The following is a 26,497-nucleotide window of genomic DNA, read 5'->3' as shown; positions in this document are numbered from 1 at the left end:
GTTTTTTCAACTTCAAGATTCCTTTTGGGGGGATCCAATTCAAATTTCAAGAAACTTATTTTCTTCCAATAAGCGAATTCGGAAAAATTTAAGGAATAACAACTATGAAAATAAGGGCTTCCGTTCGTAAAATTTGTGAAAAATGTCGCCTAATCCGTAGGAGGGGACGAATTATCGTAATTTGTTTTAACCCGAGACATAAACAAAGACAAGGATAATCTTTCTATTCCAAAAAGAACTCCTGAAAGAAAAGAAACTAATCTTAAAGAAAGCGATAAACAAATAAAAATAGAAGATCTGTTTTGACATGAAATGGATATATCCATATATCTCTGACTTATCTTTATGAAATGATAAAATATGGCAAAACCTATACCAAAAGTTGGTTCACGTAGGAATGGGCGCAGTAGTGCACGGAAAAGTGCACGTAGAATACCAAAAGGAGTTATTCATGTTCAAGCAAGTTTCAACAATACCATTGTTACTGTTACAGATGTACGGGGTCGGGTAATCTCTTGGTCCTCCGCCGGCACTTGTGGATTCAAGGGTACAAGAAGGGGGACCCCTTTTGCTGCTCAAACCGCAGCGGGAAATGCTATTCGAGCAGTAGTAGACCAAGGTATGCAACGAGCAGAAGTTATGATAAAGGGTCCTGGTCTCGGAAGAGATGCAGCATTACGAGCTATTCGTAGAAGTGGTATACTATTAAGTTTCGTACGGGATGTAACCCCTATGCCACATAATGGCTGTAGACCCCCTAAAAAAAGACGTGTGTAGAAACTAAAGAGATTTCAAGAGAAATAAATGATTCAATGATCTGATCAAATAAAATAATATTACTATGGTTCGAGAGAAAGTAAAAGTCTCTACTTCGACTCGGACACGACAGTGGAAGTGTGTTGAATCAAGAACAGATAGTAAGCGCCTTTATTATGGACGCTTTATTCTGTCTCCACTTATGAAAGGCCAAGCCGACACAATAGGCATTGCGATGCGAAGAGCTTTGCTTGGAGAACTAGAAGGAACATGCATTACACGTGCAAAATCTGAGAAAATACCCCACGAATATTCTACCATAGTAGGTATTCAAGAATCAGTCCATGAAATTTTAATGAATTTGAAAGAAATTGTATTGAGAGGGAATTTGTATGGAACTCGTAACGCCTTTATTTGTGCCAAGGGTCCCGGATATGTAACTGCTCAAGACATCATCTTACCACCTTCTGTGGAAATCGTTGATAATACACAGCATGTAGCCAGCCTAACCGAACCAATTGATTTGTGTATTGGATTACAAATCGAGAGAAATAGAGGATACGGTATAAAAACGCCAAAGAACTTTCACGACGGAAGTTATCCTATAGATGCTGTATTCATGCCTGTTCGAAATGCGAATCATAGTATTCATTGTTATGGGAATGATAATGAAAAACAGGAGATACTTTTTCTAGAAATATGGACAAATGGAAGTTTAACTCCGAAAGAAGCACTTCATGAAGCCTCTCGCAATTTGATTGATTTATTTATTCCTTTTCTACATGCGGAAGAAGAAAACTTACATTTAGAAAACAATCAACACGATGTTACTTTACCTTTTTTTCCGTTTCATGATAGATTAGTTAAACTAACAAAAAAGAAAAAAGAAATAGCATTGAAATCGATTTTTATTGACCAATCAGAATTGCCTCCCAGGATCTATAATTGTCTCAAAAAGTCCAATATACATACATTATTGGACCTTTTGAATAACAGTCGAGAAGACCTTATGAAAATTGAACACTTTCGCATAGAAGATGTAAAACAAATATTGGGCATTCTAGAAAAGAAGTAGAAAAAGCATTTCGAAATTGATTTATCAAAATTTTTAATCCAATGGATTTTGAACCTTCAGCACAATCCATAGATTCGGACCAGAATTGAATAAATGTATCTAGGGAGAATTCACTTTGCCTTTGAAGTGACTACTCCTAGATACGCACATCATGATATTTTTTTTTAATTGATTCAATTTAAAAAAGACCTAAAGTTAGGGATTTATCAATCGGTAATGTTGCTCCAATACCCAACCAAAGGGCTACTGCAGTACCAATCAAAAAAACGGTTGTCGCTACTGGACGACGAAATGGATTTTGGAATTTATTAACATTTTCCAAAAACGGTACTGTTAATAATCCCGCGGGTACTGAAACCATTAAAAGAACACCCAATAACTTGTTAGGGACTGTACGAAGTATTTGAAATACAGGAAAGAAATACCATTCAGGTAATATTTCCAAAGGAGTTGCAAATGGATCCGCGGGTTCACCAATCATTGAAGGTTCTAGAACCGCTAAGCCCACGTTACAAGCAATAGTACCGAGAATTACTACTGGAAAAATATATAAAAGATCATTGGGCCATGCGGGTTCCCCATAATAATTATGACCCATACCTTTAGCTAATTTAGCTCTTAATACAGGATCGTTCAAGTCAGGTTTTTTTGTTATTAGGATAGGTGAATTTTTCTAGATCCATCCCCCAAAGGAACCGGACATGATAATTTTTCATCATCCGGCTCAAGCAAAAGTCAATCGAATCAAATGGATACAAACGGATACCTATAAAATAAATCTATATTCTATATGTTTAAAATAAATCTATATGTTATCCCCACATATATGAATGGTTCCATATGTAAGAAAAAAGGTACCCGATTCCATTTTACGGAGTTGCAATTATACATTCCAAGGAATTTCATTTTTACAGGTAAATGCTCAATACCCAAGTAGGCGTACAAAGTTGATCGTGATCAAGTGCTTTATGGGTCGTCTTAGGCCTTGCGATTCACCTTTATCCCAAAAATATATCGAGATTTTTTACATACAAAGGATTTACTTGTTACTAATATAGTCTAGCCTTTGCTCTTCTTTAGATCCCTTGTTTCACTCCGATAGTATAATTAAATCGGGTCGATGCAGAAGAAATGAATGCATTTTCATACTATTAAGATAAGAAAGTAAAAAAAAAAACTAAAATCTAATTTGGATTATGCCAAATCACTTATTCTACTGGATCTTACGGAGCCCTATTTATACACAACATCGTCAGGTCTGATCATAGAAAAGATTCTCTTCAAGCGAACCAGCCTATCCTTTGTATGGGGCTTACACGGTGGTTGAAACAAAGACACATTTGGTTGTGAATTCCAATGTAGCAGATAAAGGCATATTTCTGCACGGCCCAATCAATAGTTCAAGTCACACACTCCCATAATCCATTTTCTCTTCGGGGAATTCCCTTCAACTATTCATGTCATATCAAATAAATAATAGAATATTGTTGTAGTTGAAAGGAAATATCCAAATACATGTCTTATTTTTTTTTCAATAATCCATATTTGTAGCAATGAAATACTATTGTTCCTCCCCCAAGTAATAAGATAAATTATTGGTTACAATATAGCTATGGTCTATATTCTCTATAAAGGACCCGAAATGCCTTGCTTACGTATCATTAGGAAATGCATTAACATAAATACAGCAGTAAGAAGGGGTAATACAAAAGTGTGTAAACTATAAAAACGGGTCAAAGTGGCTTGTCCCACACTAGCACTTCCACGTAATAACTCTACCAAAGGCGATCCTATTACCGGAATAGCGTCCGGAACGCCTGTTACGATTTTGACTGCCCAATAACCAACTTGGTCCCGAGGTAAGGAATAACCTGTTACGCCAAAAGATGCGGTCAACACACCCAGAACCACGCCTGTAACCCAAGTTAATTCGCGAGGTTTTTTAAAACCACCAGTGAGATAGACACGAAATACGTGCAGGATCATCATTAAGACCATCATACTTGCCGACCATCGATGAACTGATCGGATTAACCAACCAAAGTTAGCTTCAGTCATTATGTATTGAACAGAAGCAAAAGCCTCAGTAACGGTTGGACGATAGTAAAAAGTCATAGCAAATCCTGTAGCTACTTGTACCAAAAAACAAGTAAGCGTAATTCCTCCTAGACAATAAAATATGTTAACATGAGGAGGAACATATTTACTAGTTATATCATCTGCAATCGCCTGAATTTCGAGGCGCTCTTCGAACCAATCATAGACTTTATTGAGATAGGTAAACCAAGAGGACCCCCCCCGAGAACCGTATATGAGAATTTCATCTCGTACAGCTCAAACAAAAACAACCAAGTAATAGCTGAAACGGATATGGAATAGAAAGTTTGAAACTTCTTAATCTTTTCATTCAATTTTATCTGAAGACACAAAAGAGTGAAAATCCGAAAGCTCTTTTTTGTAGTTGTAATTATAATGCCAAAAAATCAAGTCGGCGCAGTCGTCTTTATGTTGATCGTTACAGGCCTCTTGAATCTTCTATTTACCTACTTATTTATTTTTCTTTGCTTTGATTTGTTCTTTGTATGAAATGTGGCTTTATTCTTGTTTTCTTTCTTTTTGATAGGAATTCTCTTGTTAAGACCCTATGAATCAATTGAAACTTCAGATTCATACCAGAACCGCGATGATTCAATAAAACCTTCAAACTAAGTCCAAAGATTCTTTGAGTAAGAACCATTGGATCATCACTTATTCAATCAATAGAATAGATATAATAAAAAAAAATACAAAGAAAAGAAAGGTTTGTCCTTTGATCAAAATAAGCATAAACTAAATGAGAGTTTGAAAGAATAAAAAATCTTTCGATTTATAAATAATATAACTCTTTCTTTGAATTTTTTTTTGAGTCCGGCCACGAGGTTTGAATATTAAGTATGAATCATAGTTCAAATACTTTGTGATCCATTTCATATATTCCGTGCTCCAGATACTAGAATGACTATCCGACGGGATAAAACTATCTCGATCAAGATGACAGACCCATTTTCTGTACTATCAATAGGATCAATTATAACAAGTCACACACTCATATTCCGGAAATACAGAAACAAATAAATTTCGCGGTCGAACTACCGAAATAGAATGGGGCTAAAAATCCGAGAACTAAAAGTTTCACTTTTTGTATTGAAAAGCGAGGCTTCGTGATTCTTGTGAATCTAATTCATTGAAATTCCATCCAGTAAAACGGAAGAATTATAAATCTCCAAAATAATAGATAAGAATATCGCAAATAAAGCCATTGCGACACCCATCAAAGGAGTCGTTCCCCATCCAGGGGCTACCTTACCATATTCCGAATTCAATGGTTTCAAAAAATCCCCTACAACAGTTCGTCTTGGACCAGATCTAGAACTACCCTCAACGGTTTGTGTAGCCATAAATCTTATTTTGTATTCAGTGAGATCTGTTGACTTTGTATATCATTCCGCTGTAAATAAACAATCTTATCATAGACCCATTGTGATCTTGAAATTATATAATAATGGAAACAGCAACCTTAGTCGCCATCTCTATATCTGGTTTACTTGTAAGTTTTACTGGGTACGCCTTATATACTGCTTTTGGGCAACCCTCTCAACAATTAAGAGATCCATTCGAGGAACACGGGGACTAATTGAAGTAATGAGCCTCCCAATATTGGGAGGCTCATTACTTCAATTGAGATAATGAAAAATCATTTCATTTTTTTAGTTAGAATTTTAGGCGGTTCTCGAAAAAAGATAGCGAAAAAAATTATCCCTAGAGTAGATACTAAGAGGAATGTATAAACCAATGCTTCCATAAATTCGATCGTGGTTTACAATTATAGCTTCCGTACCTGTTTATTTGGAATCATCTCCCGAATAAAATAAAGAAAGAACAAGAATCAAAGAAAAGGCAGCGATTTAAATCAAGATTTTTCCAGCAGCCTATGGCAAATCACAAATAGAAGTAGAAGCGAAAAATAACAAAGCAATCTTGCATCAGACTACTTGTCTTCTTGTAGTTGGATCTCCAAGTTTTTGGAATGCTCCAAATTCCACTTGAGCATCCAAATCTGGATCAATACCGGCAAAAACATCTCTGAACAGGGTTCTAGCACCATGCCAAATGTGTCCGAAGAAGAAAAGCAAGGCAAACGAAGCATGCCCAAAAGTAAACCAACCCCTCGGACTGCTACGAAAAACACCATCGGATTTCAAAGTAGCACGATCTAATTCAAAAATTTCACCCAATTGAGCACGTCTAGCATATTTTTTCACAGTAGCAGGATCACTATAACTCACTCCATTGAGTTCGCCGCCATAGAACTCAACAGTTACACCTACTTGTTCGACACTATACTTTGATTCTGCCCTTCTAAAAGGGACATCCGCTCTAACAATTCCGTCTCCGTCTACCAAAACAACCGGAAATGTTTCAAAAAAAGTAGGCATACGACGTACAAAAAGTTCACGCCCGTCTTTATCTCTAAAGATAGGGTGCCCTAACCACCCAACGGCTATTCCATCCCCGTTGTCCATTGAACCCGCTCTGAATAATCCTCCTTTTGCCGGATTATTGCCAATGTAATCATAAAAAGCTAATTTTTCAGGAATTTTAGACCAAGCTTCTGATAAACTTTGATTTTCGGCTAACCCAGCACTAACCCTTCGATATATTTCTTGCTGGAAGTATCCTTGATCCCATTGATAACGAGTAGGACCAAATAATTCGATGGGGGTAGTTGCTGAACCATACCACATAGTTCCGGCAACAACAAAAGCTGCAAAAAAGACAGCAGCTATACTACTGGAAAGGACGGTTTCAATATTTCCCATACGTAATCCTTTGTATAAACGTTGGGGCGGGCGGACACTAAGATGGAATAAGCCCGCTAATATGCCCAATGTCCCTGCTGCAATATGATGAGAGGCTATTCCTCCCGGAACAAAAGGATCAAAACCTTCCACGCCCCACGCCGGATTTACAGGTTGGACCTTGCCAGTTAGTCCATAAGGGTCCGACACCCATATTCCAGGACCATACAATCCTGTTACATGAAATGCGCCAAAGCCAAAGCAAGCCACTCCTGAGAGAAATAAATGAATTCCAAAAATCTTGGGCAAATCCAAAGAAGGTTTTCCTGTGCGCTCATCACAAAAAATTTCTAGATCCCAATATACCCAATGCCAGATAGCTGCCAAGAAGCACAAGCCAGAAAACACAATATGTGCTCCGGCCACACCTTCGTAACTCCAAATACCCGGATTTGTTATAGTCCCCCCTGTAATACTCCAACCGCCCCATGAATTGGTTATTCCTAAACGAGTCATGAAGGGTATAACGAACATACCTTGTCTCCACATTGGATCAAGAACGGGATCGGAGGGATCAAAAACGGCTAATTCATATAGAGCCATTGAACCGGCCCAACCAGCAACCAGAGCCGTATGCATTATATGAACAGAAAGCAAGCGACCGGGATCATTCAATACGACAGTATGAACACGATACCAAGGCAAACCCATGGAAATACCCCTTTATCAACGAAAAATAGACACTATGTAACTTTATTGCATTGGAATACCTCCCCTTTTCGGTGGATTCTTTCGGAGAAAGGATTAATATTTGTTCTATTCCATTAGTAATTAAGGGAAGAATTCGGCTCAGAAGAAAAAAGAGAAGCAGATCTATTCTATACCCGATAAGTATCAATACGCAATGGGGGTTGATCCTATTTTTTATGAATGAACGCATCCCTATTTGTTCGTCATTCAAAGGACCTATTGGTAAGAATTCTCTTTCATTCATTCTGTCTTTCTTTATTTTATGGCCTTATTCTATCTATGTATAAAATATGAGGCCAATATTATTAAGACCATTATTACGCTTCCAGATCAAAGTGAAATATAGTATTTAATTCTTTTTCTTTCCTTTAATGCCTATTGGTGTTCCAAAAGTTCCTTTTCGAAATCCGGGAGAGGAAGATGCAGTTTGGGTTGACGTATAGTGCGACTTGTCAAATATATTGGGTCATATGGGATTCCCCCGTTCTCTCGCCCGATCGAGATATCCTCTGTTTCGCCCCAAAAAGATTGATTGAATTATCAAAAATTTGTAGCGCGAAGTGTAATGAAGTGCAATTAGAGATCCATTTCATTTTTTTGGGGGGGTATCCAGATTAATATTTTCAATTAGACTGATTTATGGTTGGCTTGGTTGGACCGAAAAAATGAAGCATCCAGGCTCCGTTTAGAAAAAACCCAATTGGTAATACATTTATGATTACCACCTATATCATAATCATAAATCTTTTTTATTTACAAATTCGAAATAGAAATAAGAACGATTTCAAACTATTAATCAATCGAATAATATGAGAAATACGTTGAATATTTGGCGGAAAACATGAAAGAAAAAGGAATTAAATTAAAATAAAAAAGGAAATGAAATCATAGCAAAAGATGTGGTATTGGGTCATTTGTCCTATATGCGCAAATCAAAATCGGGCGGATCTTTACTCGGAGTAGAGCATAAACCTAAAAAAATTGAATAAAAAATTGATGAAACCCATTCAGGAACAAGAAAATGACATCATGATTTGGATTGAATCCCAATGAAAAAAAATAGATCAATGAAAAGTTTGTGCGATAAGTTTAGCGAATTTTTTCTATATTATAGATTATAGGAAAACGGGCCAAAACTTATCTTTCTTTAATTTCATTTTGAATTTCATTTTATTTTTAAAATGTAAGAAAAAGCCCCTTCGTTAGAAATTAGAAGTTAGAAAAGGCACACTAGAAAAAACGAAGGATGGCTGGAATCTACACATTGATTTTTTTTTCGCAATTTTTGTTGAACCGTATGCATCAAAAGGTGCCTGTACGGCTACTAAGGGATACAATTTTATCCTAATCAACCGACTTTATCGAGAAAGATTACTTTTTTTAGGCCAAGAGGTTGATAGCGAGATCTCGAATCAACTTATTGGTCTTATGGTATATCTCAGTATAGAGAATGATACCAAAGATCTGTATTTGTTTATAAACTCTCCTGGCGGATGGGTAATACCCGGAGTAGCTATTTATGATACTATGCAATTTGTGCAACCAGATGTGCATACAATATGCATGGGATTGGCTGCTTCAATGGGATCTTTTCTCCTGGCCGGAGGAGAAATTACCAAACGTCTAGCATTCCCTCACGCTCGGCGCCAATGAGTTTTTTTATTTGATGGAAAGAAAAAAGAAGACTATGCCTTCGCCCTATGAAATATGAATTAGTAAGTAATAATAGCATGGCACTTCGAATTCGATATGAAATTTTTTTGATTTCTTTTTTTTTTCAAAACATTAGATTATGTATCGAAAGAGTAGTATGAGAGAAAGGGCATTTCCAATTTTATCTTAGCTTTCGTGGGCCCATCTCAGCGTCACAAACTTTTTTTCTTTTCACACCAGAGGCTATTAACAATATTTATAACAATATTTATGTTATAAAATAAAAGAGTACGAAAAAAAAAAAAGACTATTTTTTTTCTTTCTTTTTGAAAAAAAAAAAGAAACTTTGGGATTGCTGAATTACAGACGAAATAAATATATAAAGCAACGGAGCCATCATAGTATTTTTGAACTTTTCCGAAAAAAAAAGAAAAAAAAAGAAGGGTGGTAATTGGATTATTTAGTGATCTGGGTCTAATAGACGCTCTCTATATTTTCTCTTTTTCTTTTTTCGATGAAAGAAAAAAGAGAATTCCATTGGAAAGCCGTATGCAATGCACAAAAAATGCCTGTACGGTTGTTCAATTCTATCTTTTTTTTCTTATTATTCTTTAGCTATTTTTAGCTATTCTTCTCACCTCATTATGTGAGTTAGAAGAACCTTTTATTATGTTATATCATCAGGGTAATGATCCATCAACCTGCTAGTTCTTTTTATGAGGCACAAACAGGAGAATTTATCCTGGAAGCGGAAGAACTACTGAAACTTCGCGAAAGCCTCACAAGGGTTTATGTACAAAGAACGGGCAAGCCCCTATGGGTTGTATCCGAAGACATGGAAAGAGATGTTTTTATGTCAGCAACAGAAGCCCAAGCTCATGGAATTGTGGATCTTGTAGCGGTTAAATAAGTTAAATAACAAATAGCAATAGCAACGATTTAACACCAATCCACAATTTTATTAAGATTGATTTAATCCCTCTTCTTCCTTTCCTTCTTAACTTAAGCCTAAGGGGTTAATATTTTATTAATCTATTAAATAGAAAAAGAAGTAATTCAGAATCATCTGGTTAGGATCGATCTAAACCAGTCTATTATGTATATGATTCAGTATGCCAACTATTAAACAACTTATTAGAAATGCAAGACAGCCAATTAGAAATGTCACGAAATCCCCTGCTCTTGGGGGATGTCCTCAGCGCCGAGGAACATGTACTAGGGTGTATGTGCGACTTGTTCAGATCATGGGCTGAGAAAAAAGAAACAACTTTTTCAGTATCAACGATCCATACCAGTGAATAGAATGGGGTTCGTCCGTTCACTATCTAAAAAAGATAGATCTACCATATCCTTCTATTGTGTATGAAATTTATGGTTTCCATTGGCGCAAATCCAATCTTGGAATTTAAGATGAGAAAAAATTCCCCATTGGTAGCAAATGCTTATCCATTAAGCGGGGAAAATCCTATTTAAAAAGCAAAAAGATTATGCTTCGACTCTTGCAAAGAACGGACTAACAGGGTCAGCTGCCCAATTAATCCTCATCCTTACATACCGTTACTGTATAAGATAGATCTCGTTGTGAAAGATCTATTACTGGAAAATTTATGAGTAGAGCCGAAGAGTGTGAACTGTACAAGTTACCAATTAAATGAAGGAATGAGCTCCGGTGTATAGAGAGGACCTCACCGTTTAAGAAGTAACCATAGAAACGATGGAACCCACTATTTATTTATCCATTTCTATTTACTCCTTTATTTTAGTTAATATGCTTTTTTTGATACCTAGTATCAATACAATTTCTTATTTCAAGGCGAAATGAAATGCCTAGAAAAAAGGAAAAATCGTGGTCGGGACGGTTAGAGTAGCAAAAGCCATTGGAATTTTTATTTTATACATTGGAAGAATCCGTTTTGTTATTAATAGACTAGAAAAGAATAACTGAAAGAAAGAATTAGTTATTCATCAAAATTTCTTTTATTCAATGACCAGAATTAAACGGGGATATATAGCTCGTAGACGTCGAAAAAAAATTAGTTTATTTGCATCAAGCTTTCGAGGGGCTCATTCAAGACTTACTCGAACTATTACTCAACAAAGAATAAGAGCTTTGGTTTCGGCTCATCGGGATAGAGATAGGAAAAAAAGGGATTTTCGTCGTTTGTGGATCACTCGAATAAATGCAGTAATTCGCGGAGTGGGGGTATCCTATAGTTATAGTAGATTAATACACAATCTGTACAAGAAACAGTTGCTTCTGAATCGTAAAATACTTGCACAAATAGCTATCTCAAATAGGAATTGTCTTTATATGATTTCCAACGAGATTAGAAAATAAGGAGATCGGAAGGAATCCAACGAAATGCTTTAAATGAAATGGGGTTCCCTCGAGAATGAACTCGGGGAAGGTAGAGTAGAAATTAATATGATAAAAAATTCTGATTCTGATAAGGTTCTGATAAGGTCATCAAAACAAGATGAGCGAAGGCGCTCAATAAAAAAAATATTTTTTTTCTTCCCCAACCGGATTCGATTCTTTTGAAGGGGTAAGCCTATTTATTTCTGGTTCTAAGAGCAGTAGTTCTAGTGGTCGACTCGCTTCTTTCAAACTGTTTCTCATTATTAAGAAAGGGTAACGAAGATAAAATACGAGCTTGTTTTATAGCAATAGTAATTAATCGTTGTTGTTTTAAGGTCAATCTATTTACTCGCCTAGATAATATTTTTCCTTGTTCACTAATAAATCGACTAATTAAACTCATGTTTCTATAATCAATTCGATCCCCCGATTGGATCGGGGGCAAACGCCTACGAAAAGATCGCTTGGATTTAAGAAAGAGTCGCTTGGATTTATCCATGATTTCTTTATTCCTTATTTCTAAAAAGAATCCTATCCCTATCTCTATTTCTAAAATCCTATTTTGAAAATTCAAATTATAGAATTAATATAATAAATAGGATTTGGTTTGTTTATTTTATTATTGTTTATTTTATTATTATTTATCATTTAAATATATAATTTAAATATATATAAATAAAAATAAAAATATATTAATAATATAGAAATAATATTAATAATATAGAAAGAAAATATGCGTTATATATAACTAATTCTATACTTATACTTAATATATTATATACCTAATGTCATATTTTCATATTCTCGGTAAGTGGTGACATACGAGCACTTGATTCGATTTATTTCTTTATCTCCCCGTGAATTGTATGTTTGTAACAATAGGGACAGAATTTCTTCAATTCCAATCGACTGGGCGTATTGTGTCGATTTTTTTGAGTAATATACCTGGAAATACCCGTTGATTCCTTATTAACGCCGTTTCGAACACAACTGGTACATTCCAAAATAATCGTTACTCGGACATCTTTACTCTTGGCCATGAACCTCCTTTGAGTTTTTAATTCACCCAACTTTTCTATTTTCCGATCAAAAGCGAAGAAGAAAGGAATGAAAAAAAAAAAGAAATAAAAGTTGCTAACTCAAAACCAAATCTTGAAAGATTTTGTTGCAATCAATATAGTAAATCAATATAGATTTAGAGTAATAGTAAATAATAAGAATAAGTAATACAACGATTTCGAACTCTATTTAGAATCAAACCACCGTACGGTATTTTCTTTAAGTATCTTGTAGGATACTGTTGTTCCAGCCACATTTCTCTTTTCGCTCTACTAGTAATTTAATTGGAGCTTGAACCCGAGTTTCGGTGAGGTTGAATCTACTTTTTTCGTTCTACCTTCCTTATTTATTTTATCTAATTCTTATCTAATTCGAAAAAAAAAACTAAAAAAAGGGGGGGCGAGAGAGTAGTCACAGATATTTGATTGTATCTCGATCTAATCTTTTTCGCCCCGTCCCGCGGCAATAACTAGAATTAAAAAAAAGGGAATGTTAACGCATCCGGGAAGAAACGATTGATCTCTATTAATAAACCCGCTAAAGAACCGAACCAGAGAGTACTTAGTACCGGTGCTACGGAAAGATATGTTTTTAGATCTCGCATTTAAAATCCTCCTTCTTTATCGTATTACATTATGGTAATACATATATAATCGCATGTATGTGTGGTTAAAGACCACTTGGATTTGTCTATTTGTACCCGGAATTCCTAATTCAAATTAAAATGTACAATGATTCGATAGATAAGATTTTCCCTTTCTTAAAACAGCAAAACAAAATAGGTCCCTTTCCGCCTGAGAATTCCCGCTAAAAATATTCATTTATTATTCATTATATGGTTGTTATATGATATGAGACCAAAAAGAGGAAATGGAAAGATCCGTTTTGTATATCAATAGATGAAATAAGGGTGTGGAAAACAAGACAGGGATTCTCTACAATGACATTGTAGGCCAATTGAAAGGGATGTAGCGCAGCTTGGTAGCGCGTTTGTTTTGGGTACAAAATGTCACAGGTTCAAATCCTGTCATCCCTACCTATTACTTCTCCTTTGAGCAGTAACGAGGGAGTCGTTTTAGATTGATTAAAATTAAGCATACATAATCTATCATTTTCTCATATTATATATGATATATGATAGTATAGTTGTGCGCGATGTATTGGGGTTATAAAATAAAAGAATCCTCTTTTTTACAGTCTTATTTATTATGATAAGAAAGCGCTCTTAGTTCAGTTCGGTAGAACGTGGGTCTCCAAAACCCAATGTCGTAGGTTCAAATCCTACAGAGCGTGATTCCGCTCTTGTTAGGTCGAAAATTACACCGAACTGAAAAAAAAAAAAAATTGAACAGCAATTCGAATTTGACCTCCTTGGATTAAATTATAAAATTCAAATTATTAAATAAATTGAAATTCAAAAATTTAAGAATTAAAGGGGTCAGTCAAAAAAAGGTATGTTAATTAATCCAAAAAAGGTATGTTAATTAATCAAAGGTCCAACTGATCACCACGTCTGTATTGTAAATATGCGGTTACGAATAATCCAGCCAAAGTAATAGGAATTAGACCTAAGACGATTCCAAATAGAAAAACTTCAATCATTTCAATTTATTTGAAAGGAGAAAAAGAAAGGTAATATCTATCCCTAAATATTAATTTCTATTGCCCATGAATATCAATACCTAATAATTGATAATTAACACGGTAAGGAGCTAGAGAATATATGGAATAGGACAGAAAGCTTTGTTTTTATGAATTGTTCGTTCATTGAATTAATTTTCAAATAAGTCGTATCTTACTCAGACCAATAAATAAAGCTGAGGTTATAGTTAAAGCCGCTAGTAAAAAACCGAAATAACTAGTTATAGTAGGCATGAAGGAGCTAAATGAAATATGTTCTTTTATACATATGTTTATAAAGCACTTACCTAAGTTTCAATTTTTAAACGAGAGGGGGATAAGCAAAAATACCAATTGAAATAATAAGTTCAATTGAAATTTTTTGCTTCATCAATCATTATAAACGGTATTCACAAAAATAGAGCGGCAGGACAAGAGTAGAAAAGAAAAAGAAATCGATTCATCATCTTTGTAGTTAGGTCAAGAAAAAACCTTTGGATCTAATACAAGAATACAAGAAAGGCCGCCTCACAAATATTGATTAGTAGAATTTTTTTTTATTCCTTGCTCTTTTTTTTTTATCTATATCTAATACTATCGACTACTCTTACTTGTTACTAGACGACTAAGCAATTCCTTAAAATAAAAAAAAAAGAGGGCTTCCAACAAAAAACAAAACCTCTTGTGCAACTACGAAAAAAAGTCAATTTTTATATTTCGCATCTAATTGACTTGCGGAAATATGATAATTTCCTTCATGAATTATTATAAACCAACTCGTTGGATTCACGGGTTACCTGATCCGCCGTTTCTAGGCCCAAGCCAATACCTCCAGGAATTTGAGGAATTTTCTATTGCATGATACCTGGTTATACATCGACAAGCAAGAAGAAGAAAGAAATTATCTAGCACTTCACGTCGATATACTGTTTGAAATTGCGTTGCTGTGTCAGAAGAAGGATAGCTATACTGATTCGGTATACTCTAAAAATACCTTTGGTACAATATTGACGATCTCACAAAGATTGAGTTTCGGTGAATTCCCATTTACTGATCCCATCTTTTACGGAATCGATCCCCTACAAGAATATGTGGAGCTCGGCATGTCTGGAAGCACAGGAGAACGTTCTTTTGCTGATATTATTACCAGTATTCGATACTGGGTCATTCATAGTATTACTATACCTTCCCTATTCATCGCGGGTTGGTTATTCGTCAGCACAGGTTTAGCTTATGATGTGTTTGGAAGCCCTCGTCCAAACGAGTATTTTACAGAGAGCCGACAAGGAATTCCATTAATAACTGGCCGTTTTGATTCTTTGGAACAACTCGATGAATTTAGTAGATCTTTTTAGGAGGACCCAATGACCATAGATCGAACCTATCCAATTTTTACAGTGCGATGGTTGGCTGTTCACGGACTAGCTGTACCTACCGTTTCTTTTTTGGGGTCAATATCAGCAATGCAGTTCATCCAACGATAAACCTAATTCGAATTAATTATAGAGCTATGACACAATCAAACCCGAACGAACAAAATGTTGAATTGAATCGTACCAGTCTCTACTGGGGGTTATTACTCATTTTTGTACTTGCTGTTTTATTTTCCAATTATTTCTTCAATTAAGAAAAAAAAGAGTAGTAGAATACTAAATAATAGTAGGAATTATCTTATCCCATTCGGAAGGATTGTATCTCATAATTATCTATGACTGTTTATGTCTTTAGCATGACCACTTGATGAAATGCGGAGGGAAGCGGGATAAATGGCCGATACTACTGGAAGGATTCCTCTTTGGATAATAGGTACGGTAACTGGTATTCCTGTGATCGGTTTAATAGGTATTTTCTTTTATGGTTCATATTCTGGATTGGGTTCATCCCTGTAATATGGAATAATGGATAATGGGACGAACTAAGTTATAGGCATGAAAGTGTAAGAACTCAACGGGCCCGCCTCCTCTTTCTTTGTCTGATTCGCGAGGAAGGGTCCTGTTGAATTCTTAATGATCATGATCATTATATTTTGGTCGTATAAATGACAACAAATGGATCACTTTTTCCGATGATTTTTTGAAAATGAACTCAATTTCAATTAATTGATTCATAGCATCTGCTCTTCGATAGTATCTATCGATACTTTCAAGGTTAGAAGAAAAAAAGGAATCACTCAATTGGATGACACAATATATATTTAATATTTCTTTTTTTTCTGTCGACCAGATATCAATCAAACCTTTTCTAGACTAGTCTAACCTTACTCGATTTATTTTAGTATTTCATCAAAGTTTGAAATTATTTTATAAGTTTATCGCCTTGATTCTATTTTATCAAAAAAAATCGGTAAGGATTCCTTCTCTTTTTTTTGGTTGTCCATTACTTAGTATATTATACTTATTTCGACTTATTTTATACTTATTATATTATCCTTATTACTTATTCTATTATAAGTAAATCGAAAAAATAAAGGGTTCTGAAAAATCGGGAAAAATCGAAACTAAGAATAGAAATCTTTGACGAACGGGTCCCGTAATTGTTATTATTTCGACACAAGAAAAGGAATTTTACACACCCTTTTCTTGTGTCGAAGGCTAGAAAGACGAAGAATACTCCCTGTAATTATTTGTTCCCCTCATTTATCCTTCCTTTCTATTCTCCACTTACTTATCTTATGTTTAGTATCTACTCAAATTGAATTTAGAAAACAAAACGATTCTGTAACATTTTAATCTGACACTGACAATAGGAATATAATTACCCCCCCCAATTTAGTCCAATTTAGATTGAAAAAAGAAAAAAAAAGAGGTAAAGACAAATAGTCTTCTTCACAATATACATATTTTGTTTTGAATGCGGTAAAAGCAATTCCTAGAGAAAGAATAGAAACAAGCAAAAGACTTTTCATCCTTTTTTTCATTATACCTAACCTAATTGCCAGGAAGAATTTGTTCTTTTTTACAAATTTGATGTTGATAAATCCACAGATCTAGAAATTCATTTCGGACACTTGAACCTTCTCAAACTGTTTCTTTTTAAGAACCAAAAAGATTTGTGCAAAAACAATAGATGCCAAGAAGAACAAAAGACCTTGGACGCGTAGTGGGTCTTGAAGTACTATTTCTGCATCCCCCTGACCAAATCCACCCACATTAGGATTAATTGTTAATGGTTGATCGAGTTTGATAGATTCACCCTCTGAAACAAGAAGTTCTGGTCCTGGGGGGATAATATCAACCACTTGATGTCCATCCAAGGCATCCGTTATGGTTATTTCGTACCCCCCTTTTTCTTTTCGTATGATTTTGCTTACTATACCTGCTGCCGTAGCATTATAAACAGTATTGTTACTTTTGTTCCCGTCGGGATAAATCTGGCCCCTTCCCCTGTTGCCGCCTACGTATATGGGATATTTTAAGAAATGAACATCCTTATTACTAGCAGGGTCTGGGGAAAGAATAGGAAAGGTGATTTCACTATATTTTTTACCAGGAACAGGACCTATCACAAGAATATTTTTCTTAGTGGGGCGGTAGTTCTGAAAAGACAGATTGCCTATCTTTTCTTTCATCTCGGGCGAAATACGATCAGGCGGGGCTAACTCAAACCCCTCTGGTAAAATAAGAACAGCACCCACATTCAAAGCCCCTTTCTTACCATTAGCAAGAACTTGTTTCAGTTGCATATCATAAGGAATTCTAACAACCGCTTCAAATACAGTATCAGGAAGTACCGCTTGTGGAACCTCAATATCCACGGGTTTATTCGCTAAATGGCAATTGGCACATACAATACGCCCAGTTGCTTCTCGTGGATTTTCATACCCCTGCTGCGCAAAAATGGGATATGCATTTGAAATGGAAGCCCCGGTTATTATATAGATCATGAGCGATACGGAAATGGATCGAGTAATCTCCTCCTTTATCCAAGAAAAAGTATTTCTAGTTTGCATGGTCCAATCATTGATCCCGAAAATTTCTACAATAAAATTAGGTAGGTCACTAGTATAGTTCCCTAGCCACGATTCTGCTATTTACTTTTACTGAAAACTGAAAAAAAAATGACTGAAACAGAGGAGAAATTGTATTCTCCTGATGGGTAGAAAGAGTAAAGTAAGTACGACTTTGCATGCTTTGCTTATCTCGAAAGTAAGAAAGATTATAATTGAATCCGTGAATCATTTTTCAGTCATTCATTGAATGATAAATAACTACAAGTGACGGAGATACACGATTTAAATAACGAAAGATCCAATATTTAAAAATTGTATCTAGAATGACTGGAAAGGTAGAAACAAGACCAGATATAATTTGATCATTATGAGCAAATCCAAAATCTTTGTATATAGAGCCAATCATTAGTTCCCAACCGTGGGGCGAATGAAATCCTATACATAAATCTGTTAATAAAAGAATAGAAAAGCTTTTATTGTGTCGCTTAAATTATATAGGAATTCTTGAACCCAAGAGTTAAGAATAAGAAGTTCTTCATTCCCCAAAATAGAATAACCACTTAGAATAACGAAACAGATTAGATTGGTCGAGAAGTGCAAAATCGTATGGATATGATCCTCATTGTGCAGCTTGATCAATTGGATCGTTTCTTTTTGGATTCCTATACGAAGCTTTTGTAGATGTGTTTCCGGGTATTCTTTTATCATTTCGTCCAACAGGAAGAGTTCCTCTACTTCTATGAATTGTTCTAGAATACTCTTTTCTTGAATATCATTCAAAAAAGTTTCGGATTGCCTAGTATCCCACCAATTAGTAATCCAAGATTTCAGACTTTTATTAAATGAGAGAGAGATCCACCAGGGCAAAAATACTATAGATGCAAGATATAGAAGGGGAGTGAATGCTTTCTTTTTTGCCATTTTTTCATCTGTGAGTTGTTAATGAACCCACCTCATTCGTTGACTTTATGTGATCTAATCTTTCTATCAAGCATGCCTTTCATTATATTATAAAGTAGGGGCCCATGAATCTATTCTCTGTTTTTTTTTTGATTCAGTGCTTAGCCCTTGAATCTAATTGAATCTAAAAAGAATACAGAATATAGAAAATAAGAATCCACTTTGAATTCGAATGAAATATATATATTATTGTTATATTGATATTGTTATTGTTTCCAGATATCTCAATTGATCAAATTCGAAGCAATTGCCCTCTTTTGATAACTGCCCGAAAGAACCGCTTCAAATAATAAAGATTGTTCTATTCAGATTTTGAGACGAAGGAGCGCCCTGTCTATATCAAGATCGCAATCAAATATGTCGAAAATTTTCGCGGGTTATCTAAACTATATAGAGTCTAGAGTCCAGCAATAATTGAAAAAAAAAATTAGGAAAAATATTATGCTGATCAAAAATGAGTGACAAAAAAAGACAGAAAAGGTATCATTACGTTTATCATTATGTTATAAGAAAGAAATCCACTTGTTTAGTTCTTTAGTTCTTAAGGAGCACAAAAGAAAGGATAAAAGGGGAGGGGCCGATTGAGAAAAGAAAAGTAGAGAAAATTTACAAGATATGATCTATCTGTATCTCACGTATCAACTCCAAATATTGCAAATAAAAAGCGAAAGTCTTTATTTCGAAATACTTTGATATATGAGATGAATCCAGTATTTCGATTTCTTGCTTATTTTGTTACTGAATTAAGTTGAGCGGTTTTACATTTACAGACGCATAAAAAACTATTTTTGTGGACAAAAAAAACTGTTTTTTTATGTTATGACTCTTCCGTATACGTCCGCTTTGGTTTGAATGGGCATTCTGAAGAAACTTCAGTTTAGTTCTGCTATAGAAAAAAGAGGATTCTTGGATTGAGCTTTTTCCTCCCGGCGAGAAAGCTTTTATTCTGCAATTCATTTCAAAAGACTTCAATCGGTACACGCAAAAAATAGGCCAATTCAGCAGCTTTTTGTTCAATTTCGCGGGGAGTCAAATTCTCATCAGTACGAGTCAAGGGAACGGCCCCCTGGCCTCTGATTTCCATATAAAGGACACGACGAGCATAAATACCCTCTTTAACTTCTATTCTGATGGACTGAATATCTTTCATAAGGAATCGTAGAAAGATGCGACGATTTTTTCCAGGAAAACCCCAACGAAAAATACATACTATTCCCTCCTTTCTATCGAATCGATCATAACCACTGCCTACATTCCAAAAAATTGTGCACCACAAATAGGAACTAATAAAGAGGCCTGCGATCCCATAGAAAGACATCACGATTCCTTGTGGAAAAAAAACTATTTGCTGAGACGGAAATAAAGATATCAAATTCCTACCAAGATAACTAGAAGTTCCAACTAATAAAACCCTAATGAACCAAAAAAAAGGATAAAGGCCCAGCAGAAATTGCTTGTTTTTCGAGATCCCACTATAAATTCTATCCATATAGATTCTGATCGCCAACTCATACATACTAGATCCAGTTGCATTTTATTCGAATTGAGAGAATAACCAAAAAAATTCGACTTTACTTTTTTTGTTTCCGAAGTAACTCTCATCAACTAGGACTATTTTGATATGAACTTTTAGAAGGAATTCATCAAATTGCTTCGATCTAAAATCATCCCCTTTATATGATCGCCTATACGGATCTACTAGATATATAGACTTTAATTTCATACATCCGTTCGGTACCGATCCACTTGCTATAATTCATTTAACCCTATACCATGTTTACGTATGCATAAGAGGGGCTTTTTCATTTATGTTCGGTTCGGGTAAGCCGGATGTTCTACAATATTCTACTAAATAGGTATCCATGACATCTAAGTCTTGAAAAAAAAATAGATAAGATTTGGTCTTGGCCCCATCGAATCTAAAAAATCTTAGTTTTTTGAACATACAAAGATAAAGAAGCCATTGCAATTGCCGGAAATACTAGGCCTACTAAAGGCACAAAAATAGAGGGAAAACTGCTGAAAGTTGTCATAAAATGGGTACCTCAATTTAATATTTGTACCTGTTATTGTTATATTGTTTAGTTAGAAATATATCTTATAACGATTATATTATAATTGGTATATTATACTAATTATATCTAAATACTAAGTATATCTAAGCGAGTCTATATATCTAATAGATATCTAATAAGTGCAAGGAATGTAGAATTAAATAAAAGGACTTGCCCATCTTTTTAAATCAAATAAAATAGGTGTATATGATAAGATAATCCACTTTCTTTATTATCTTACTTTATTCTTACTTTTCTTATTATTCTATTGTTCTTGTCTTCTAATTTGAATTTTGAATTTACTAAAGAAAGAGTTTATTACAAATTGTCGAAAGATTCGATTCGTTAGAATCCGATCCAAGAACAGGGATTATTAGTAAAATAGAATTTTCGGGAGATATAGAAAGATGCAAAACTCTATATTTCTATTCTATTTTTCTCTATTTAAATTATATATACATACGCAATAGAGGAAGATCAAATTCGTTTTATTTGTCTCTCCAAATTCAATTTCATTTCACAGAAGGAAAAATTCGCTTTTATCTTGTTGCTAGAGGTTTACTCATTAGTAATATCGGATAATGATAATAATAATTATCCACATAATTTGTTTTCGACAATTCCTTTTTTGTCACAAAGTCAAAGCCCGCGTAATGGGCTTTGACTTTGATTCTGATAAACTAACTAACTACCTTTTCACTACAAATCAAAAATTTCACTTAAGACTCTACTTGATTGAATTTTGATTCAACGGAAAAAACCGTGGAGCTGAACTAACTCACTCAGAACACCTTTTAAAGGATTACGTGGTACGATTGGATCGAATAAACCCTTATGGAATAAATATTCAGCCGCCTGTGAACCTTCCGGTATTGTTTTATTCAATGTTTGCTCAATTACTCTTTTACCCGCAAATGCAATATAGGCATTGGGTTCAGCAATAATGATATCCCCCAACATACCAAAACTCGCGGTCACTCCACCAGTAGTAGGAGATGTAAGAATTGATACATAAAATAACTTTTATTTGATTGATAATCATATAAAGCGGAAGATATTTTAGCCATTTGCATCAAGCTCAAACTTCCTTCTTGCATGCGTGCTCCTCCGGAAGCACACACTAGAATAAGAGGTAAAAAATTATTGGTAGCATATTCGATCAAACGGGTGATTTTCTCGCCTACTACGGATCCCATACTCCCCCCCATAAACTGAAAATCCATAACCCCGATTGCTATAGGAATACCGTTTAGTTGACCCGTGCCTGTTTGAATAGCCTCAGTTAATCCTGTCTTTCTTTGATAAAAGTCAATACGATCTTTATAAAGCTCTTCTTCAGACTGAAATTCAATGGGATCCAGAGAGATCATGTCTTCATCCATAGGACCCCAAGTGCCTGGATCAATCGAAAGTTCGATTCTATCTGAACTCCTCATTTTCAAATGATATCCACATTGTTCACAAATATTCATTTTGAATTAAGCGATTTCTTATAATTTACTCCATAACAATTTTCGCATTCGCATTGAACCCACAAATCCTTGTATAGATCGAGATCATTAGAACTTTCTTTTAGAGTTAAATCATTACCATTTTCACGAGTTATTATATCGAAATTCTTGCCTTCACTACTATTTCCACCTTCGCCGCAAATGTAATTATAAATATAATTATCATTGGAATTGTCACTACCACTTAAAATGGAACTATCAATACAGATTTGAGAACGAAGATAAGAGTCAATACAACTATTAATGTGATTATTCCAACCATAGTTAGTATCATTATCATCCAAGTTAAAATGATAGTGGGACTCATCATTTTTCGATCCATTATTCATATAACTAGAATTATGATAACTATAAAAAACTTTCTAGTTCACTCAAAAAGAATGATCATTGTTAAGCTCAAAATTTGATTTTCACTATCAAAATATATGGAATAACGGTCCTGATTACTATCCCTAATTAAAAAGGTGTCATCAGAAATGAAATTCCGAATGTCTTTGACGTCAACTAAATGATCAACCTTACTGTAATAACTAGAGCTGTCACTACAATCATGAATGTTTTTATCCGTATCATTTCTAGTCGGGTCTTCGTTTACAGTAGTATTTTCAACAGGACCAAGGTGGCTATCCATTGATTTACTTAGCCCACATCTGTATTCTAATTCTCCCTTAGACAAGATCAAATTGAACCATGATTTTTCCATAGAGCTTTCTTGCCTCTATTTCCATGAAAGTACAGTAGATGAATAGTCATTCGATGAAAAATCAATTGAATATTTTATTTCCTATCAGAATACGCATACTAGATACAATCACTAGGGTTATTAACGAACAATGAGTGAATATTGAAAGAAACGATTCCCTTTTGTGAGAACCTGGAGTAGCAGTTCATTATATATGATAGAGCTCTTTTTTCTTTTGAATTAGAAATATCAATTTTCAATTAGAAATAGTGATTTCCCCATGTTGTGTAAAATCCGCACTGAAAAAATGGAAAAAAGAAATTTTTCTCCTATCAAGAACCTTTTTCGTAAAATCTCGTCTACTAATACAATACAATAAGTTTCTATTCCAACACGGAGCCAAAAGGACAACATACAGGATGGGTAGAAGAAGTTGTGATGCTTGGCTCGATCCATGATCCGAAACCGTGGTATATAGGATAGAAAAGAATACACCAATCCTAAGGATCCATACATAGGATTAATTATGGACCCAGGAGAAAATTTGAGTTGTGTTTAGTCTTTTATTTTTGTATTTAAAATCTTGTATATCTAGATAAAAATATATCTATCAAAAATATAGACAATAGAATCGGCTCAATCCTTTTAGTAAAAGATTGGGCCGAGTTTAATTGCAATTCAACAAACCGACAGTAATTACTGGATTACAAAGTATCCATTGCTTCGAATTCAAATTTGATTTATCAAGCTGGTTTATCTAATTTATCCACTGCGTCGAATTCAAATTTGATCGCCTTCCATACTTCACAAGCAGCAGCTAGTTCAGGACTCCATTTGCTAGCCTCGCGGATAATTTCATTACCCTCGCGGGCAAGGTCACGTCCCTCATTACGAGCTTGTACACATGCTTCTAAAGCTACTCGATTAGCTACGGCACCCGGTGCATTTCCCCAAGGGTGTCCTAAAGTTCCTCCACCGAATTGTAGTACGGAATCATCTCCAAAGATCTCGGTCAAAGCAGGCATATGCCAAACGTGAATACCCCCCGAAGCTACGGGCAGAACACCTGGCATAGAAACCCAATCTTGAGTGAAATAAATACCACGGCTTCGATCTTTTTCAATAAAATCATCACGTAGTAAATCAACAAAGCCCAAAGTTATGTCCCTTTCTCCTTCAAGTTTACCTACTACTGTACCAGCGTGAATATGATCTCCACCAGACATACGTAAAGCTTTAGCTAGTACACGAAAGTGCATACCATGATTCTTCTGTCTATCAATAACTGCGTGCATTGCGCGATGGATGTGAAGAAGTAGACCATTATCTCGGCAATAACGAGCCAAGCTAGTATTTGCAGTGAACCCACCTGTTAAGTAGTCGTGCATTACGATAGGAACTCCCAATTCTCTAGCACACACGGCCCTTTTGATCATTTCTTCACATGTACCTGCAGTAGCATTCAAGTAATGCCCTTTGATTTCACCTGTTTCAGCCTGTGATTTATAAATTGCTTCGGCACAAAATAAGAAACGGTCTCTCCAGCGCATAAATGGTTGGGAGTTCACATTCTCATCATCTTTGGTAAAATCAAGCCCGCCACGTAGACATTCATAAACTGCTCTACCGTAGTTCTTAGCGGATAACCCCAATTTAGGTTTAATAGTACATCCTAATAGGGGGCGACCATACTTGTTCAATTTATCTCTTTCAACCTGGATGCCATGAGGCGGGCCTTGGAAAGTTTTAACATAAGCAGTAGGGATTCGCAGATCCTCTAGACGTAGAGCGCGCAGGGCTTTGAACCCAAATACATTACCCACAATGGAAGTAAACATGTTAGTAACAGAACCTTCTTCAAAAGGTCTAAAGGGTAAGCTACATAACATATATATTGATCTTCTTCTCCAGGAACGGGCTCAATGTGGTAGCATCGCCCTTTGTAACGATCAAGGCTGGTAAGCCCATCGGTCCACACGGTTGTCCATGTACCAGTAGAAGATTCAGCAGCTACCGCGGCCCCTGCTTCCTCAGGCGGAACTCCGGGTTGAGGAGTTACTCGGAAGGCTGCCAAGATATCAGTATCTTTGACTTCATATTGAGGAGTATAATAAGTCAATTTATACTCTTTAACACCAGCTTTGAATCCAACACTTGCTTTAGTCTCTGTTTGTGGTGACATAAGTCCCTCCTACAACTCATGAATTAAGAATTCTCGCAACAACAAGGTCTACTCGATATAAATGAGGAGTTAATGAAACCTTTTCGAAGAAATCTTTCAAAAAATTATCAACGAATCCGAAAGGTTCCTTATTAGACCATGGTATTTGATTCGCCAAATACATCATTATTCTATATTCTTTCATATGTATGGCGCAACCCGATCCGTGTTTTTCAAGTTTCTAATTCCTTACTTTTTTTTGAATCCAAATTCTAAATGCAAATGAAATAAATAAAATAGAAATAGATAAATAATATAAAATAATATTAATATAATATTCTAATATATTATAAATAAAATAGATAAATAAATTAATAAAATAGATAAATAAATTCTAATACTAATATATATTAGAATAGATAAATAAATTCTAATACTAATATATATTAGAATATATATATAATAGAATAGATAAATATATAATAGAATTAATATTCTAACATCTAATATAAATTATATATTATAAGCTCAATAATAAGAAATAATAAATTCACCCTTGACAGTAATATATGTTGTATATGTAAATCCTAGATGTGAAAACAGGCGTAATTCGGCCCTGAAATGAAAAAAAGGGGAATATAGATGGAAAAAGGGGGGAGAGGTTGGACGTAAAGTAAAAAAAAAATCGATATGCTAAAATAAAATACGAAATGAAATTGAAACAAGGCTAATGAGATAGAAATAAGGAATCATAAATAGAGTTCGGGTTCGAATTCCATAGATAATATGGATGGTGTTGCCTATAATGATGGACAAATGAAAGACTCTCCCAAAATTTTTATTTATCCACTTCCTATTTTCAAAATAGGTTGGTTGAACTTAAAAATTCCTTCATTGAATAAGGAAACAATCCAATTGCATGCACTTGAATTGGATGGGACCAACGAAATCGAGCGCTAACCCCCATTTCTTATTGAATTAACCGATCAACCTCCTGTCGAAGATTTTTTTTGTATTAGATAATTTTGGAAAAAAAATTGACATATTTCACTTTATTATGAAAATAAATC

General features: G+C 34.9%; 4 protein-coding genes, 2 non-coding genes and 4 pseudogenes across 6 annotated transcripts; 4 read left to right on the top strand and 6 right to left on the bottom strand.

The window, feature by feature from the left end:
• Positions 1-360: 360 nt before the first annotated feature.
• On the top strand, positions 361-1,831 carry LOC128038746 (DNA-directed RNA polymerase subunit alpha-like). The gene is made up of 2 exons (XM_052627418.1): positions 361-697; positions 966-1,831. Exons 1-2 carry the CDS (start codon positions 361-363, stop codon positions 1,829-1,831), a joined length of 1,203 nt encoding a protein of 400 aa, XP_052483378.1.
• LOC128038745 (photosystem II CP47 reaction center protein-like) lies at positions 1,457-7,392 on the bottom strand (annotated as a pseudogene).
• A 6,060-nt stretch (positions 7,393-13,452) lies between these two features.
• TRNAP-UGG (transfer RNA proline (anticodon UGG)) lies at positions 13,453-13,526 on the top strand. Its single transcript has one exon. It is a non-coding gene; the product is annotated as a tRNA-Pro (tRNA).
• Positions 13,527-13,709: 183 nt separating this feature from the next.
• TRNAW-CCA (transfer RNA tryptophan (anticodon CCA)) lies at positions 13,710-13,783 on the top strand. Its single transcript has one exon. It is a non-coding gene; the product is annotated as a tRNA-Trp (tRNA).
• A 1,711-nt stretch (positions 13,784-15,494) lies between these two features.
• LOC128038755 (cytochrome f) lies at positions 15,495-18,066 on the bottom strand. Its single transcript, XM_052627423.1, has one exon. The coding sequence runs from the start codon at positions 18,057-18,059 to the stop codon at positions 17,097-17,099; it is 963 nt and encodes a 320-aa protein (XP_052483383.1). The 5' UTR covers positions 18,060-18,066; the 3' UTR covers positions 15,495-17,096.
• A 217-nt stretch (positions 18,067-18,283) lies between these two features.
• On the bottom strand, positions 18,284-18,980 carry LOC128038756 (chloroplast envelope membrane protein-like). Its single transcript, XM_052627424.1, is given in 2 exon segments — positions 18,284-18,530; positions 18,533-18,980. Coding segments are annotated over 2 exon segments (687 nt in total). The 3' UTR covers positions 18,284-18,291.
• A 77-nt stretch (positions 18,981-19,057) lies between these two features.
• Positions 19,058-21,321, bottom strand: LOC128038757 (photosystem I assembly protein Ycf4-like; annotated as a pseudogene).
• Positions 21,322-21,805: 484 nt separating this feature from the next.
• LOC128038752 (acetyl-coenzyme A carboxylase carboxyl transferase subunit beta, chloroplastic-like) lies at positions 21,806-23,739 on the bottom strand (annotated as a pseudogene).
• A 149-nt stretch (positions 23,740-23,888) lies between these two features.
• On the bottom strand, positions 23,889-25,644 carry LOC128038754 (ribulose bisphosphate carboxylase large chain-like). The gene is given in 2 exon segments (XM_052627422.1): positions 23,889-25,130; positions 25,133-25,644. Coding segments are annotated over 2 exon segments (1,437 nt in total). The 5' UTR covers positions 25,449-25,644; the 3' UTR covers positions 23,889-24,009.
• A 215-nt stretch (positions 25,645-25,859) lies between these two features.
• The window catches only part of LOC128038753 (ATP synthase subunit beta, chloroplastic-like), a 3,672-nt pseudogene continuing 3,034 nt past the window's right edge, over positions 25,860-26,497 (top strand).

This window comes from Gossypium raimondii, unplaced genomic scaffold (genome assembly GCF_025698545.1).
Source record: "Gossypium raimondii isolate GPD5lz unplaced genomic scaffold, ASM2569854v1 Contig00306, whole genome shotgun sequence".
NCBI classification, from domain to species: Eukaryota; Viridiplantae; Streptophyta; class Magnoliopsida; order Malvales; family Malvaceae; genus Gossypium; species Gossypium raimondii.
The sequence above is the reverse complement of the archived record's forward strand: the minus strand, read 5'-3'. Positions and strand labels throughout refer to the sequence as shown.

Coding starts and splice junctions, on each gene's coding strand:
- LOC128038746 (XM_052627418.1), top strand. CDS start 361: ATGGCAAAACCTATACCAAAAGTTGGTTCACGTAGGAATGGGCGCAGT. Junction 698..965: donor ACGAGCTATTCGTAGAAGTG/GTATACTATTAA, acceptor CACTTATGAAAG/GCCAAGCCGACACAATAGGC.
- LOC128038755 (XM_052627423.1), bottom strand. CDS start 18,059: ATGCAAACTAGAAATACTTTTTCTTGGATAAAGGAGGAGATTACTCGA.